Below are 16,401 nucleotides of genomic sequence, written 5' to 3'. Positions count from 1 at the left end.
TTTTTTTTTTTCGCCTTTTTTTTTTGTTGTGTTTTTTTAATTTTTTTTTTTTTTTTTTTTAACTTAACTGTATTGCTATTACGCTCTTTTTTTCCAACACAGGAGTTCTTGCACAGCACTGTGCTAGCACTCTTGTGACAGGTACGAGCAGCGGCCGCCGGGGGCAGAGGTGACAGAGCCTGTCACAGCTCCACCGTCCGGCTCTGTCACTGCTCCATCACTACTCCACGCCCCGTCCCCGCCCCCCGCTCACAGCGCTCCACGCCCACCGCTCGCAGTGCCGCTCTCGCCGCCCATTTAAGAAAAGAAAACCAGCCCTGCTACTTGTCCGTAGCAGGGCTAAAACAGTGAAAAAAACACTTGCCCGACGCCCGGAACTACATGTCCCGGGCATCGGGCAATACAAATTCCACACCCCTGTGATGTGCATGGTCACATGTGCCAGTTTTTCAGGAAGTAAAGGGAGAGCTAGTAATCTGCCCTTTAGTTAACATGTCTACTGCCAGAAGACTGGGAACAAAAGAGAACTAAGGTATGCAAAGAATACTAAGCCTGCAATTATCTAAAAGTATGTGTTTGTAGATTGTCATCACTAAATATTTCTAAATGTGTGTTTGTTGTTATTTTTAAGATATGGGTAAAGTTCCTATTTAATAGATAAGTGGAAAACAACCCTGGTAAATGGCAAATTAAAAGCAATGCTTAAATGGCCATTTTAAAGCGTTACCTCTAAACTGCAACATCAACTATTTCATAGAAATTCTTGGGAAATCGCAATGGTGCAGTACAGATTGCATCCTGATTTAGACATTCACATATTGTAACTATAATTTACGAAATGCTGCAGCATATCAACGATTGAACAAACTGGGAGTCGTATACAATAATTACAATTTGTGGCTTACGGCAGTTAAAAAAAACTTACAAAGAAAGGCAACAGCTGTTGTGACAAATTAAAGTCTTATGAAATATCTAGTTGTTGGCAATAAACACAGAAAATTTGTACTTTAGAAACAGTACATTTGTGCATTGCTAAAGCTTGCACAAAACAAGCTGTGTGTAGTCAACTCTCCAGTAACTTAAATATATTAAATTGTTTATATCAATCTCCTTGGTAGCATTAAGAAGTTCATTATAAAAAGTAAAAAAAAATGAAATATCTGCTTTGTGTAATAAAAGCAACAGAAGTTTTCAATAAACATCAACATTAAATGTGATTATTATTCACGTGATTAAAATGATTGAATCCACCATACAAGAGTATGTGAAGTATGCTAGCTAAAAGTGCAAGTTTGGGCGTGGGGTTGTTTGGTGAAGGCATCTGAATACAATTGTCCTGGGTGTAATCCACAATTGCGACTAACCTATTCCAGACACCCTAATGAACCATTTGATACTCATGATTGTGTTATAGAGTGCAAAGAAGTGTAGCAAACCCAGTCCAAAAACCATCTGGGAAGCAATGGATAGCGCGAACATGATGGTGCATGTGATCTCTGCCTCTCCACTCCTTGATCCTCACAAGAGATCCTCATGAGAGTAAGCTTCAAAACACTCTAACCAGTTATCATAGGAGATCCGTGACACAGTGGCGATGCTAGGTGGGTGCGGCCCGCACCAGGATGACAGCATCGGAGGGGTAAAACCAAAACAACTGACAGTTGTTTTGGTGTCACCCCCCTCTGAAAAGTCGGTCAGTTGGTCATGGACTGAGAGCCCAGCAGTCGCACGAGAGAGGAGGGAACCCGGCAGCATACCTTATCCTGCCAGGTGAACGCTCCCTCCTCTTTCTGCCGGCATCCATCACCAAGATGGTCGCCGGCAGGTAACAGCGTGTGACGTCATCGGTACCCAGACCGGGTGACACTCCAATTCGGGATATCCCTGCTGTGACATCGAGAAAAAAAAAACACATCAGCCCTGGAAGCTCACTGTCACAATACCACAGTACTGGTGGGACATTAGGAGGAAGTGGAAAGCATCAAAAGAGCTCACAATGCCCTGAGATCACAGCTGGAAGATCATAAGAATAATAATCACTGCTCCACTCTTCACCTTGGAGGGCTGCCATAGACCATCCTGGACTTGCATTCAACAATCACCTCCATGTTCCAAGAGCTACTCTGGAGCTCCCTATTGAACATCTACAGTTTGATAGGATACATTAAGTCCTAACAGCCTGTACCCTGGATGACTCACAGAGAGATATCAAAGTGCGACTGCATTACCACTGTGGTATCCTCTTTGGTACCACCTACTCCATTACTTTTGCTTTTCTACTGCTAGAATTGATGGCTTAGAATGATATTGTGTTAAACTGTTCACCATGGTTCAGTCCCCTAAGCTCTCCAAAAGACCATGGTTATTGTGGCTTATAAGTTAGACGCAAAAGAACTGGAACCTGAATTTACTGCTGCTACTGCTCAATTTCACCTAACTCCACTCAAATGGTCAGAATTCTTCCACATTCCTACAGAAATAAATTTGTGTCTCACTCAAAACGGCAGAAAACAAGATTTACTGGATGCAGCACAAATTTTATACCAAAGGGAATAAACCAGATTTTGTTCTAGCTTATATTAGCTTGTATTACATTCCGACTCCCTCCCTGGGGATTTGGCCAACACTTTATGTTATGTGCACATTATGCACATGTGCATTATGCAGGACATCAGTCTGATCCTTTCCCTGTATGTTGCCAAATCAGGCAAGGCTGTCCCTCATCTCCACTTTTATTTGTTCTAGCTGCAGAATCCTTATCCTATATAATCAGATCCTACTGCAACATCAGTGGCATAGAAGTGGACTACCACCACACACTTATTTGCAGGCAATGTCTTGCTTTCCATATCAAATTCAGTCATCTCACTTCCTAATCTTATTCAACTTTTTTCAAGGCCATCTTCTGTCTGCAAGCAAACACACTAAAGTCCAAGGCGCTCAGCATTTCCCTCTCGCCACCCACCATGGCAGCTATGCCAAGTTCCTTCCCCTTTCCTTGGGCTGCTAAACAAAAAAATTGCTGTACTTGGATGTTTACATAACTAGCACCTACTGTATAATACTCTCTCACAGACCAACTATCCTCCCCTAGTTAGATGGTACCATTTGATCCGCGGACCGGTACCGGTCCGCGGACCGGGGGTTGGGGACCACTGATCTACAGGATCTCTTAAATACCATACATGGAACAATTACAACATCTCCTGGTTGGGAAGGATATCAGCAGTGCACATGACACTACTGCCCAAATTCCTATATTATACATGATTTCTGCTAGTGGCCATCCCTTGGTTTCGTATCCTCACTCTAAAGAATCCGATGTTTAAGTAGCAGAAAATAATACCAAGCGTGTCTCAATCTGTTTTGTATCACAATAAACCCTTCTGGTGTCCTTAGTTTACCTCAAATTTCAAAGTATTATTACGCAGCCCAACTATGCCAATTGACTCTATCGCAGTCAACCCAAGATATTACTGCGTTTCTCTAGAAGTCAATCTTGCCTATACGATTTCCATTAAAAATATTTTATGGGTGCCCGCCACGGCACCCAACTTACTGTAAAATATATGTAGTGATAGGCTCCACACTCTGGAAAGACACTTTTGTAACTTTACTGAGCAAAAACTCTTTTGTGGTAAATCCCTAAGCAATTCAAATTGTTTCAACACATTGTTCAGCTGCCAAACACAAGATTATGCATTCCCAGATGACCCTCAACCCTCTTCCTCCAAATTTTTACTATTATGTCCCACACCATGCTTAACTAAGCAACAAGATTTCCTTAAGAACTCTATGATGATCTGAATCCAGCCTTTTCTCCAACCTTTGACTACTCAAAGGAGGAAGCCACCGGTCCGCTCCCCTCCATTGGTCATTCCTACACTCCCAGACACCATATGCTCCCTCAATTAGTCCCCTAGCCTTCTCCACTTTCTTCCGTTACTTCAGAGGCTTATACTAGTTTATGTTAACCTTTGTTTCGCTTACCCAACAGTTTTTGGCCAACAGCCATCTTGCAATTATTTTATCTTGCTCCTTTGCCTTGTACTCCAAGCAATCTTCCCTACAGTTAGCAACCTGTTCAAACAACCTAAATTAGCCTTTTGCTGATACACTGTTGCTAGGGACTTGGAAAATGTTGAACCCTCATTTCAGAATTATTTGTACTTTTTGTAGTACTAATGCAATATTGATGTACAAGTGCAAGTGATATGTGTAATCATTAAATCGCAAAAACTTACACAAAACAATAAACGTGTATTAAAAGCATCAGTTCGCTCAAAAATGATATTTCAGTTATCGGTAAAGCCTGTAAGTCACTCACTTGCTTCTTAAACTACACCTATAGCCAAAACTTTGTCCCCATTTTGAACAAAGTAGGGAATGGGTTTTTGTCCTAGTGCAGATATTTCCTTTCACTTTCTGTCCTGTAGACACAACAGAAAGCGAAAGGAAAACTTTCCAAAGTAAATTCCCTCTCCGTTATTTAATGGAACCAATGTTCATAGTGGAGGATTTCTACTCTGTTTTGGTTCTGGTGACAACTTAGGCTGTGTTCAACCCTAGGCGGCAGAGTTTTTGCACGTTCCTACGTGCGTTTATGATGCACATTTCTGCGCAAAAACCAAGTTGCACGGTTTTGTGCGCAGATTCTCGCTCATTGATGTTAATGAGCAGAACACGTTAAACACTGGGAAAAACACAGCAAACGCGCATTTTCAAGCGTTTCCTATTGAGTCTATGGGGCCAAAACAAGCTGTAATATGCCAAAAAAACGTTTTCAAGGGACAGGCTTTTTGCATATTGCGACAAAATGCTCAGATGTGAATAGGTCCAAAGAAATGAACAGGATTTTTGGGGGGCATTCTTTTAGGGCAGAAAAAGCGCTACAAAATGCTCAGTGTGAACCAGGCCCTAAAGTTTGAATTTTGAAGTTATAACCTTTCAGTAGTCTATTAAAAACCAAAAAAGGTTCGATTTTTTTTCCATTCAATTTCAGTCTGAATTAGAGGACTACAGTGGTGAACACTGCCTATTATAGCTAATTGCTTGGTCCCAACCCGCTTTGAAGTTTTGGATGTTTTTCCTCAAATTTGGGTGTTCCGATTTCTCCTGGGGTTTATTCCATTAAAAATCAAACATGGAAAGTGGGACCTTCTGCATAGCCAGCAACTTAAGCATAGAAATCTTGCTAACAAAATCCCCAAGAAAAAGATTAAACAATGAAGTCTAATCTGTAGCATCTAAAAAAAAAAAAAAAAAACTTGACCCGATCAGTTGACAATGATACCAAAGCTAAAAATAAAATAAAAACAAAAAAACATACCAACAAGTTCCTCTGGATTTCTCTCCATAATTCGTTCACAGAGACGAATGAATGTTTCTGTGTTTTCTGGAGATGGGCACTCACCATGTCTGCAGTAGCAAAAAAAAGTAGAAGTTCAACATAAAGGCAATAGTTGCCCTAAACAGCATATTTCTGCATAACAGTATTCAAGAACAAAATAAAAACAAAAAAACACAAGTGAAAATAAATAAGCTGTTCCCAACAATAACGATTGAGGTTTTTGTCTTTACTCTTAGGCCTTGTTCACACCAAATGCAGAGCAGATCCGGTCAGGTTTCTGCACACGCAGGCTAGTCTTTTAGATGCGTTTTTGACGCGTTTGTGGCTAAAAAAATATATATATTTTTTTAGTTTAACATGGGCTTTCAGTGCGTTCCAGGCATTTGCATGCGTTTGATGCGTTTTTGATGTGTTTGCAGATCCAGAGCAGGTAAAATAGGGCCTGCTGCAGTTTTTTTTACCTGCTCTGGATCTGCACGCTGCGATGTGAACTGGAGCTAAAAATACCATAGGAATACATTGGACGCAGTTTTGATCCGGTCTGCACCTGCTCTGCACCTGCTCCACGCTTGGTGTGAACTAGCCCTTAAGCACATATTCTAACTGATATTTTTCAATTGCACTTGTACTAAACTAGCTGTACTTTTTTTCCATGTGTGTTTTGCCTAAGGGCTCATGCACATGGACGCAAATACAGGAATACATAGAACGTAAAATAAGCAATCAAAAATGTAAACAGCTGTCCAAAACAATGATGCATTTCTCTGAAAAAAAGTCAAAGAAAAAAAAGAAAACAATTATAGGTTACCTTTACTTGTTTATTTTATTTTACAAATAAATATATAGCTTTAGTTTATAGCTATAGTTTTGGAAGTAATTTTATAGCTATAGTTTTGCAATTGATTTACCATGGACAGGACGAAACATTTTAAATAATGTGACTCATCATTAGCAGTACTTCATTACAGTAGCTCAGACTGAAATATCAAACGAATTCTGCCTATGTCTGCTTCAAAAGAATGTCATTCACAGATCCATAACATGCGTCCTGCAAATAACATGACAACCAGGCAACTAGCATTTTCAGAAGGAATGGTTATCAATGGCAGCTTTTATTTGGTGCACCTGATCAGTTTTTATTATTATTAGCTCACCAATGGACAAAAAAAATGTTTAATTGAATTTTTGTATTTTTCTCTCTTTTGTTGTTAACACTGAGCTTGTCTTCTAAAACCATACATCGTTCTGTGTGCACTGCAAGTAAGCAGTGGTACCTTTTTATAGATTTGTCTTTATTTTAAGACTCAGGACCGGTCACTCTCATCACCCCCCATTGGACACCTATTGAAATTTCTTAAACTAAAACTTTTTTGGCAGTAGTTCTGTTTAGGGTCACAGAAGACATTTACTAATGTCCTTCTGTGACCCAAAACTCAGCTTGTAGTGGGCTATTGCCCCCTATATACTGACAGCACAGAGTCGCACTGCAGCCGGCAAAGATCCCAACAATATTGTCGGGATACACCCCGGTACCTGATTGACAGCTGTCTCTGCCTCTCTAGGGCTCGCAGTCAGTGCTGGAGGAACAGAGAGGGGAGGGGGGAATCCCTTTGGTGAGCAGTGACTGACAGTCACCACTCTCTGCAGGGAGAAGACCATGAGCTTAGCGATCTGCAGTATGTGATTGTTAGTTCTCGAGCTATAGAGCCGTGTGACAGCCGCAGTGTCACACACCGGCTCTAACTATGGGGATGAGTGTATTTCACTCTCCCCATAATTCTCCTTTACAGGTGAAACTCGAATAATTAGAATATCGTGCAAAGTTCATTTATTTCACTAATGCAACTTAAAAGGTGAAACTAATATATGAGATAGACTAATTACATGCAAAGCAAGATATTTCAAGCCGTGATTTGTCATAATTGTGATGATTATGGCTTACAGCTCATGAAAACCCCAAGAACCCCAAATCCACAACCTCAAAAAAGTAGATTATTACATGCAATCAATAAAACAAGGATTGTACATAGAACAATATCGGACCTCTGAAAAGTACAAGCATGCATATGTACTCAGTACTAGGTTTGGGCCCCTTTTGCAGAAATTACTGCCATTACTTTTGCACGATATTCTAATTATTCGAGTTTCACCTGTAAGTGCACACAGACACAAATAAATAACATCCTGATGTTAATTATAACTACTCCCCATTATCCAAAAACAAAAAAATTGTCTCAGCTGGAATTCTTTCAGACTTTCATGAGGCAGATTGTGCTTCCAGAGTGTAAGCAGAACCCTTATTAAACAGGCCTGGTTACAATCAAATAAGAAGGGAATGTAATAAAAGATTAAAGCTGAACTCCAGGATAAGCACATATTGTCTAAATACAAGAGGCATGTGTATTGTTACTTGAATCTTGGTGTGCTTTGTATATTTCTTCCAGATCTGTGCATTAATCTAGTGTAAAAATTACCTTTGTGCAGGAGCTTCCTGTAATAAAGACCAGTCACTGCTGCTCTCTCTCCTTGTGCAAGGTGAGTGGTCTTGTATCGACCCCTGCTGTAGTTTTCTGCAAACAGCCTGTAGTGGGTGGGTCTACTAAGTCCCTCTCACAGCTCTGCTATCTGCATAGGATATGTACAGCACTGAGGTGATGTCACTGCTACATTTATATGGTAAAATCTGCTTTGGAAAAGGGGTTTGGTGCATACAAAGTGCATTTATATCCATTGAGGCTAGTGGGGAATATATCTAAATTAAAGTTTTTGCGTCTGGAGTTCAGCTTTAATGACGCATACACAAATGTTCCCCCATCATCACAAAAAACATACAGGTTCTCAGCTATTTAACTACCTCCGGGCCGGCCGTAGTAAAAAAACGCCCGGCCAGGAGCTCTCTCGATCTGAGCGGGCGTCTCTATGTCGTTTTCTGCGATGTCGCGGGTGCGCGCAATTTTAAAGCTTGACATGTTTGGTGTCTATTTAACCGACGTGACCTGATCTTTTATATTTGACCAAAAAACTGGGTAATAATAAATGTTTCCTAACATAATGTTACAAAAAACGTTTTTTTTTCAAAATTTTCAATAATTTTTCCTAATTATAATAAAAAATAAAACCCGTAGTGGTGATTAAATACCACCAAAAGAAAGCTCTATCTGTCCCCAAAAAATGGTATAAAATTCATTTCAGTACAGCGTTGCATGACGGAATAAACGTCAGTCAAAGTATCGCAGCGCTGAATACTGAAAAATGGCCTGGCCAGGAAGGGGGTCTAAACACCTGGTCTTGAAGTGGTTAAAAGTATTATGTCACAAACCTGGGCAATTCACATAAAGCATACAATGCAAAAAATGCACCTTATGCATTTATTCATTTGGTGGTTTGAATTACCCACATTCATGGCAGATTTACCTTAATGCCAACTGCCAACAATAAAAAATTTTCTAAATAAAACATCTTTTTAATGAGCACTGATGTTCCAAGCTATTCAGTAAAGCTGGTCATAGACTGGTAGATTTTCCTAGGAGCGTTTATCCGATACAAGAGCATTTGCTCAGGTCATCAAAGACTTGACAAATGTCGTTTGAAATTTTGTTTGATGTTAACATTTGATTGTGGAAGGAATGGTGTTTCGTGAAACACCACATTCACGGTTAGAATTATATTACAAAAAAAAGTAATCGTGCTCCTTCCATTTTGTTTGTCACTACAGTAAAAAATTATCTGACCCCATTATCTCAAACCTGGTCTCAAAGTATCACCCTAACCGTCGGCTCCGCTCATCCCAAGACCTCCTGCTCTCCAGCTCCCTTGTCAACTCCTCCCATGCTCGCCTCCAGGACTTCTCTAGAGTCTCTCCCATCCTCTGGAATTCTTTACCCCAACCTGTCCGTCTGTCGTCCACCTTGACTGACTTTAGGCATTCCCTAAAGACTCATCTCTTCAGGGAAGCCTATCCGACCTCAACATAACCGCTCAACCATCACGTTCTCAAACAATTTATCCCCACACAGCTCTGTCCTCATGTATCACTTCCCCGTCCCTTTTAGATTGTAAGCCCTCACGGGCAGGGCCCTCCTTGCCATCTTGTCTTGATTTGTATTGCGATTGTAATGTCTTCCATATATTGTAAAGCGCTGCGCAAACTGTTGGCGCTATATAAATCCTGTATAATAATAATAGTAATTATTAATTCTAACAGAATCTAACAAATGTTCCAAGCAAAATTCTACTGGTGTAAATTACAATAAAAGCTTTGATCAAAAGGCTCTGTCAAAAAACAAGTTCCCACTGCAGTTTTTTTTTCCATTTAATGTGTACTTACCCTTTGCACTGCAGTTTTATATATTTAATACCTTCTTTTTCAATATCATTGCGTTCGTAGAATCTTGTAGTGTTAGTCAAATCCACTAACATTGCCATTTTTACCTGAAAATAGAAATGACAATTCTTTATGCATGGATGTTCCCATATTTGGAGAACACATTAAAGTGATATTGAAGTAGTGTTAAACTCTCAAACTTGTTTTTCAATAATGAATCCAAAGCAAACAAATATACATTGCCCAGCAAAGTATATCCTTACATTTTTGGGGGAGGGGAGTAGCTTAATTTTAGAAGACTTGCACTCATTTGTATTGTGCTGCCCCAGCTTAAAACTAATATAGACAAGCATAACAAATACTAGACATCAAAAGAAGAGACATATTGGAAAACATGCACACGTTACAACTCACTTTAAAAGAAAAGCCCCAAAATGCATCTAAAAACTTTACAAAAAATGCTTAATGTATGCCAACATTCCCCCTCAAATTAGACAGATTTCCTGCTTTACTGCCAAGATAGAAGAAAAAGGTGCAATCACCCCCAACGGGGTCATTGGTAGCAGTAAAAACATCCAACCCTTAACAAGGCCTGAAATAACAATTTGGCCGGAGTTCCACTTTAAGATGTAAAAGTGAAAATGGGCCCCTTGTAGTTCTCGGGTTCTTATGTGGAGATCTACATAACATACATTGTTGGTGAGACCTCCCATATTTGGAGAACACATTAAAGTGATATTGAAGTAGTGTTAAACTCTCAAACTTGTTTTTCAATAATGAATCCAAAGCAAACAAATATACATTGCCCAGCAAAGTATATCCTTACATTTTTGGGGGAGGGGAGTAGCTTAATTTGCTGTGTCTGAGTGTTTGTGGAGACACACACAGCTTACTAGCACACACAAGGGTGACTCCATAGCACTCTGCTTGAGAAAGGAGTCACTCTAAAACAGGAAGTCAGGACCAGTGCTCAGGAGAGCAGCTGATTCTGCAAGGAAGCTAAAACTTTTAAACATCAATGAGTAGCGTCCATTGTAAGTGAGCATTTGAAATAGCTTGAAAGCTTTTTGACTTTAATATCACTTTAAAGTCAAAAGGTTTTTAAGCTATTTCAAATGCAGAATAAATCAGTCAGAATGGATGCTGCTCCTTGATGTTTAAAAGTTGTAGTTTCCTGAAGAACCACCTGGTCCCCTAAGCACTGGCCCTGATATCCTGTTTTAGAGTGGACCAGAATCGTGGAAGAGGGATCTAGAGTGATCTGGAAGAAGCTATACATTACAAATAAAGACAAGACAACACACGCTCAATGTTTTTTTTTCTCTTTTCAAACAAAGGCAGCGATACGTTAGTTTGGAATAAGTAAGTGCTGTGTGCAAAAGGTTTCTGAATGTAATCCCCATGTTCTGCAGACACTCAGTCCCCAGAGGGTGACAGTATACAACATATGCCAACAGGTGGGCAGCAGCTGACACAGAAGCTGAAATCCACAATAAACACAGCAAGCAGATGCAACCACACAACACAACAATATGTTTTACACACACACAATCCTAAGAAAACACAAATGCAGTCTCAGTAAAGCTCTTGTAAGTGAGCATTTGAAATAGCTTGAAAGCTTTTTGACTTTAATATCACTTTAAAGTCAAAAGGTTTTTAAGCTATTTCAAATGCAGAATAAATCAGTCAGAATGGATGCTGCTCCTTGATGTTTAAAAGTTGTAGTTTCCTGAAGAACCACCTGGTCCCCTAAGCACTGGCCCTGATATCCTGTTTTAGAGTGGACCAGAATCGTGGAAGAGGGACCAGAATCGTGGAACTAATTAAGTTCGTGAACCGAGGTACCAATGTATTTGTGATTCCTTAGATCCAAAACACCACACCTATAAAAAGGACAGACAATGGCAGCCCACATTTCTCTCATAGAACTAACTCACATTAGCTACTTGACAGGCAATGCATATGCCTCATCCCCCCTATTTCATTAATATTCCACACAACGTAAGGGCATTGGGGTTTCCAAGAGGCATATACTTTGAATAATCATAAAAACATTTCATTTATTGTGACCACATAATACAAATCATACATCATAATCAGGGGGTCACGGGCACATGTGAGGCACGTACAGTAACAGGGGGACTGCCCAACATAGAAGGGGATTGTCTCCCCTCCCTGCCAAACCTTTGTGGGACCACAAGGAGGTGCATAAAAGTAGAGAGCCCAGCACCAAGATCCACCACTAATTTTGAATATCCCAGGCCCACAAAGCAAACCTGTGCCTGCAGAGGCCTGGAAGATTGTCCAAGGGCCCAAGATTCGAAATAGGGAATGCAATAAGCAGGAACACTCAACATAAAATCATCCAGCATGACCAGAAAGACTCCTAGGAGAATCTTCCAGGCCTCTACCAGCACAAGTTTGCTTTGTGAGCCTGGGATATTGTAAATTAGTGTTGGATTCTAGTGCTCTCAACTTCTATGAGCCTCACATTCATTTCACCAATTCAAGACTCCTTGACTTAGCCCTATGGATTTTTCAATGCCAATATGGCAACAAATTCATATTTAAATAAATATAAAAAGTGTCTAACCTTGAGACTTTTCAAGTAGTTGGACAGCATACTTGGGTGAAATCGATTCTCTTCGGGCACCTGCTCATCATACTTGGGTCCCAACATGGTTTTTAAAGGTATAAATTTTCCTGGAACAATAAAAAAAATCTAAATCAACCACATAATTACAGCACAATGTTCTGCTCAAGTATTTAACAACTCATTTGGAACTGGTCTCATTGTTGGTAAGCTGGTGTTCTAGGAACACCAACTGCTGAAGTATTAGCAAATTGAAAGTTGCATGTTTTTCCTTTAAAGGTGAGGGATTCCCACGTAAACAGAAAAAAGGGGGACAGCGGCCACTCCTAGTGCAAAAACGTTTTTTTTTTAATTAAATGGAGTACAATACATCACACAAAAAGCTACTCACAATTTGGATGAGCAATTAATAACATGCGGTTGTCAAAGCAGACCAGAAAGCTGATGTGCGTTTCAGGGGAGTTTCCCCCTTCCTCGGAGCAAATGAGGAAGGGGGAAACTCCCCCCAAACGCACGTCAGCTTTCTGGTCTCCTTTGACAACCGCATGTTATTAATTGCTCATCCAAATTGTGAGTAGCTTTTTGTGTGATTTATTGTACTCCATTTAATAAAAAAAATGTTTTTACACTAGGAGTGGGCGCTGTCCCCCTCTTTGCAGACACTTCATGTCTAACTGCAAACACTCCAGCAATGGCTGCATAGCATTTTTCAGGGTGGCTTTCCTGATTGTAATAACAGTGAGCCATGCATGTGCATTGAAACTGCCGCTTGCCATCTGCACCGAAAGCCAATGTGACAGGATGACATCATAGCGGCACAATTTGGAAGACAGTACCAAAGTGTTGACACTCCATATCAAGAAGTGCCTGAACACAAACTTTTATAGCAGGACCACCAAAAATTATTCTGAAATGACATAAACACATTAAAGTGACATTAAACCCTCAGATATAGAATACCTGCCAATTTCTTTTGTTCTCCGTGTCTCCTGTTAAATCTGTATCTGTTCTCATGCTGGGCAGAACTTCTGTTTTGCAGCAGACTGCCTTGTCTCTGAAATGGATACATGGTGTCTGTGTGTAGGTTTCTAACCTGAGCCAGCACTACAGGAAGAGGCACTCAGCTGCAAAGGAAGTTCTCCCCAAGCATGAGAAGACATGAGGATTTAAAAGGAAGAGCAGCAAAGAGAAGGGAAACTACCATGGATTACAGTAAGGCACACATTACAGTATTGGTTTATGTTAAAAAATCTGAGGGTTTAATGTCACTTTAAATGAGATTATACACTGAGTGGCCAGATTATTATGACACCTGACGTTTGTAGGCAAATTAGCTATAATTTGGCGCTGAAGTTGCTAGAGGGCCTAAAAGGTGAGGGAAAAGAGGTTCAACAGTAGTGGTTCACATCACCTGAGGATGCATGCCCACCATAATGCATGCATGCAGTTCTCTAGATTCTGGCTACAATGTAATAAATATAAAATATTGATTTGCGTAAATCAAGGGGCATATAACACTAATCACGGTGTTATACTCCACTCAGCTACACACATTGCAGCTAACTTTCACAGCGCATTTATGAAATGCAGGTGACAGTGTGGAGCCCTGAAGAGATCTCTCTGCTTAAAGTGACCATAAAGTCAAAAACTAACGAAGTACTGATGGGGCGGTCATAATAATCTGGCCACTCAGTGTATATGAAATTGTAGTTATTGGGTTTACATCTACTTTACAGCCTTGAATGCCTTCACTACATTTGTCACCCTAGGACTTCGAGGGCAAGAAACAAGACACTGCACACACCTAGCAATGTACCAATAGTGAAGAAATGACAGCTGCCTGGCTGTCTCTGATGTTAATACATTGAGTCAATGAAATGGACCAAGCTGTTAATGAGAGAACTTCTGGTCCACAAGCTTGTTCTGGACCAGGGTCTGGAAAAGTATGGAGGACAGAGGATTAACATGACAACCAGGCAACTATAATTTCTCAAAAGGGGTCAAGCAATGACAGATCTCCTAATTCGCTTATAACAAGTTCCCTTTACAGTAAAACTAAAGCCAAAACTTTTTTTCTATTTTGGGAAAGGTAAGGGAGGGAAAAAACCCAACAACTTGTTTTTTTAACATCCGTTTCCCATTGGGGAGATTTCCATTCCTGTCCAATAGTGAAAACGGGAAGTGAGAGAAATCCCTCTAGAGTGAGGAAAATCACTGGTGGTCACCAGTGATTTATCAAAACTGGACCAGAGAGAAACGAGCAGTTGCCCAAAGTAACCAATCAGCTCCTCTCTTCAGTTTATTTAGTTAAGCTTTGAAAATGAAAGAGACGCTGACAGGTTGTCATGGGCAACTGCTCCAGATTTGACAACTTCACCATCCTTTCTCGTTCTAGTGACAACCAAAAATGTGGGATCTTTCACACGGGCACATGAGGCTACAGAACAGAACTTGCTGGTATAACCGTGCCCGGGATACGCAACTGCGGTGTACAGCTGCCTATAGTAGTTAATGAGTTTATGTGGCACTAGGCAAGTAAACCTGCGCATGTGAAAGCTGTACACTCTGGACAGAGTGCACGAGGTATGTGCGGGATTTATAAAGTAGTGACTGGGTGTAGGTGGCACTGGGCAAGTAAACCCACGCATGTGAAAGCTGTACAATCTGGACACAGTCCAGTACGCATGTGTGGGGTTTATAAAGTAGTGAATGGCTGTAGGTGGCCCTAGGCAAGTAAACTTGCGCATGGGAAAGCTGTACACTGTAGGTAAAGTCCAGTACGCATGTGCAGGTTTATAAAGTAGTGAATGGCTGTAGGTGGCCCTAGGCAAGTAAACCCACGCATGGGAAAGCTGTACACTGTAGACACAGTCCAGTACGTATATGCGGATTTATAAAATAACGGCATAAACCCGCACTCAGCTACCTACTACTATGGGCAGCTGCATGTCACAGCAGTGTGTGGCAATACGACCACAATTTATGTTCTAGGAGTCCATGAGGCCTTAAGAGGATGCACTGCATGAAGGCAGACAGTATATATAGATAACAAGAAATGTCTGACATCCAATACTGTACTGCCATGATCTCCTGGGATCAGCCCAGCACCACCAAGCCATCAGGACTCTATACACAATACTGGACACAGATTAAGTCACAGAGGCTCCATACACAAAGCTTCTACACCAGGATAATGATACTTATTAAGAAAAAAAAGCACATTTATTTTCAGCGGATTCCTCTAAGATTTGACAGCTACACTAAAGCCTTGTGAACCGAGTCTGTTGTCAGCTGAAACATGATTTACACATGACTCCAACATGCACCCAATTACCTGCCACTGGCTGTCCCCTGCGAGGGCAGTTCAGCCACCTGGGAGGGATCTTGTTGTGAGCCATGCTGTGTTTACACTGTCAGCTTAGTGATGAGGATGGTGTCCGTAGTAAACACACTAGGAATCAACGCGGCTGACTTATTATTGTTGTTCCTGTTGATTCTGCTGTCACGTGACTCCCCCACAGCCACTCACAATGCCACGATCCCAAGACGTGACGTCACCACTCTACGTGACGACCCCCGATCTCCCAACATGCGCCCGCTACACTCACTCCCCCATTCAAAGTGGAGCCCGAGCCCCAGCATACACCGCGGCACCCACTTCCCCCGGGGGAAGCCGCTTCCGGCAAGGGGAAACTTCCGGCATCTTGTGTTGATCCCGTTATTGCTACAGCGACATCTGCTGGCGACCAGTGGGAATGCAGGTCATGGCTCGTAAATTGTTAGAGTTACTTCCACTTTTAGATCAGATGTTTCTAGATCTATCTTTGACCCTTTTATTAGGATTTTCCCCACTTCCTGTCCCTGTGACAAGTGTACAAGATATTAGTGGTGAGGTTGTCACCAGGACAGAAAAGCAATAAAAACATTTTCAGAAATTCAGCCTCTCATTCTACTAAAAATGTGGTTTCGGTTTTATCTGTGTTGGAAAGATTTCCCATCACTTCCTGTCCTTGTGATGCCTGTACAGGAAGTCCATGGTGTGCTTGTCAGCCGACCATTTTCAGGAATTCTACATCTCACACTATTTGTTTGAACACTATTATAAGCGGAATTTATCAAAACTGGAGCTGACAA

At 41.0% G+C, this 16,401-nt stretch overlaps 1 protein-coding gene across 2 annotated transcripts in view; it reads right to left on the bottom strand.

Annotated features, from left to right (window-relative positions):
* RNGTT (RNA guanylyltransferase and 5'-phosphatase) overlaps positions 1-15,955 on the bottom strand; it is a 305,143-nt gene extending 289,188 nt beyond the window's left edge. The window contains exons 1-5 of one of the 2 annotated variants that reach the window (XM_018554360.1): positions 15,703-15,955; positions 15,602-15,669; positions 12,268-12,377; positions 9,678-9,781; positions 5,330-5,418 (exon numbers count right to left, since the gene is read on the bottom strand). In XM_018554360.1, the coding sequence (XP_018409862.1) occupies positions 5,330-5,418; positions 9,678-9,781; positions 12,268-12,377; positions 15,602-15,665 (367 nt within the window). In that variant the 5' untranslated portion in view covers positions 15,666-15,669; positions 15,703-15,955. Of the gene's footprint in view, positions 1-5,329; positions 5,419-9,677; positions 9,782-12,267; positions 12,378-15,601 lie in introns of both variants that reach the window. The other variant, XM_018554362.1, reaches the window with a different exon arrangement.
* Between the last annotated feature and the right edge of the window lie 446 nt (positions 15,956-16,401).

This window comes from Nanorana parkeri, unplaced genomic scaffold (genome assembly GCF_000935625.1).
Source record: "Nanorana parkeri isolate BGI_ZX_2015 unplaced genomic scaffold, ASM93562v1 scaffold154, whole genome shotgun sequence".
NCBI classification, from domain to species: domain Eukaryota; kingdom Metazoa; phylum Chordata; class Amphibia; order Anura; family Dicroglossidae; genus Nanorana; species Nanorana parkeri.
This window is presented reverse-complemented; position numbering and strand designations above follow the sequence as displayed.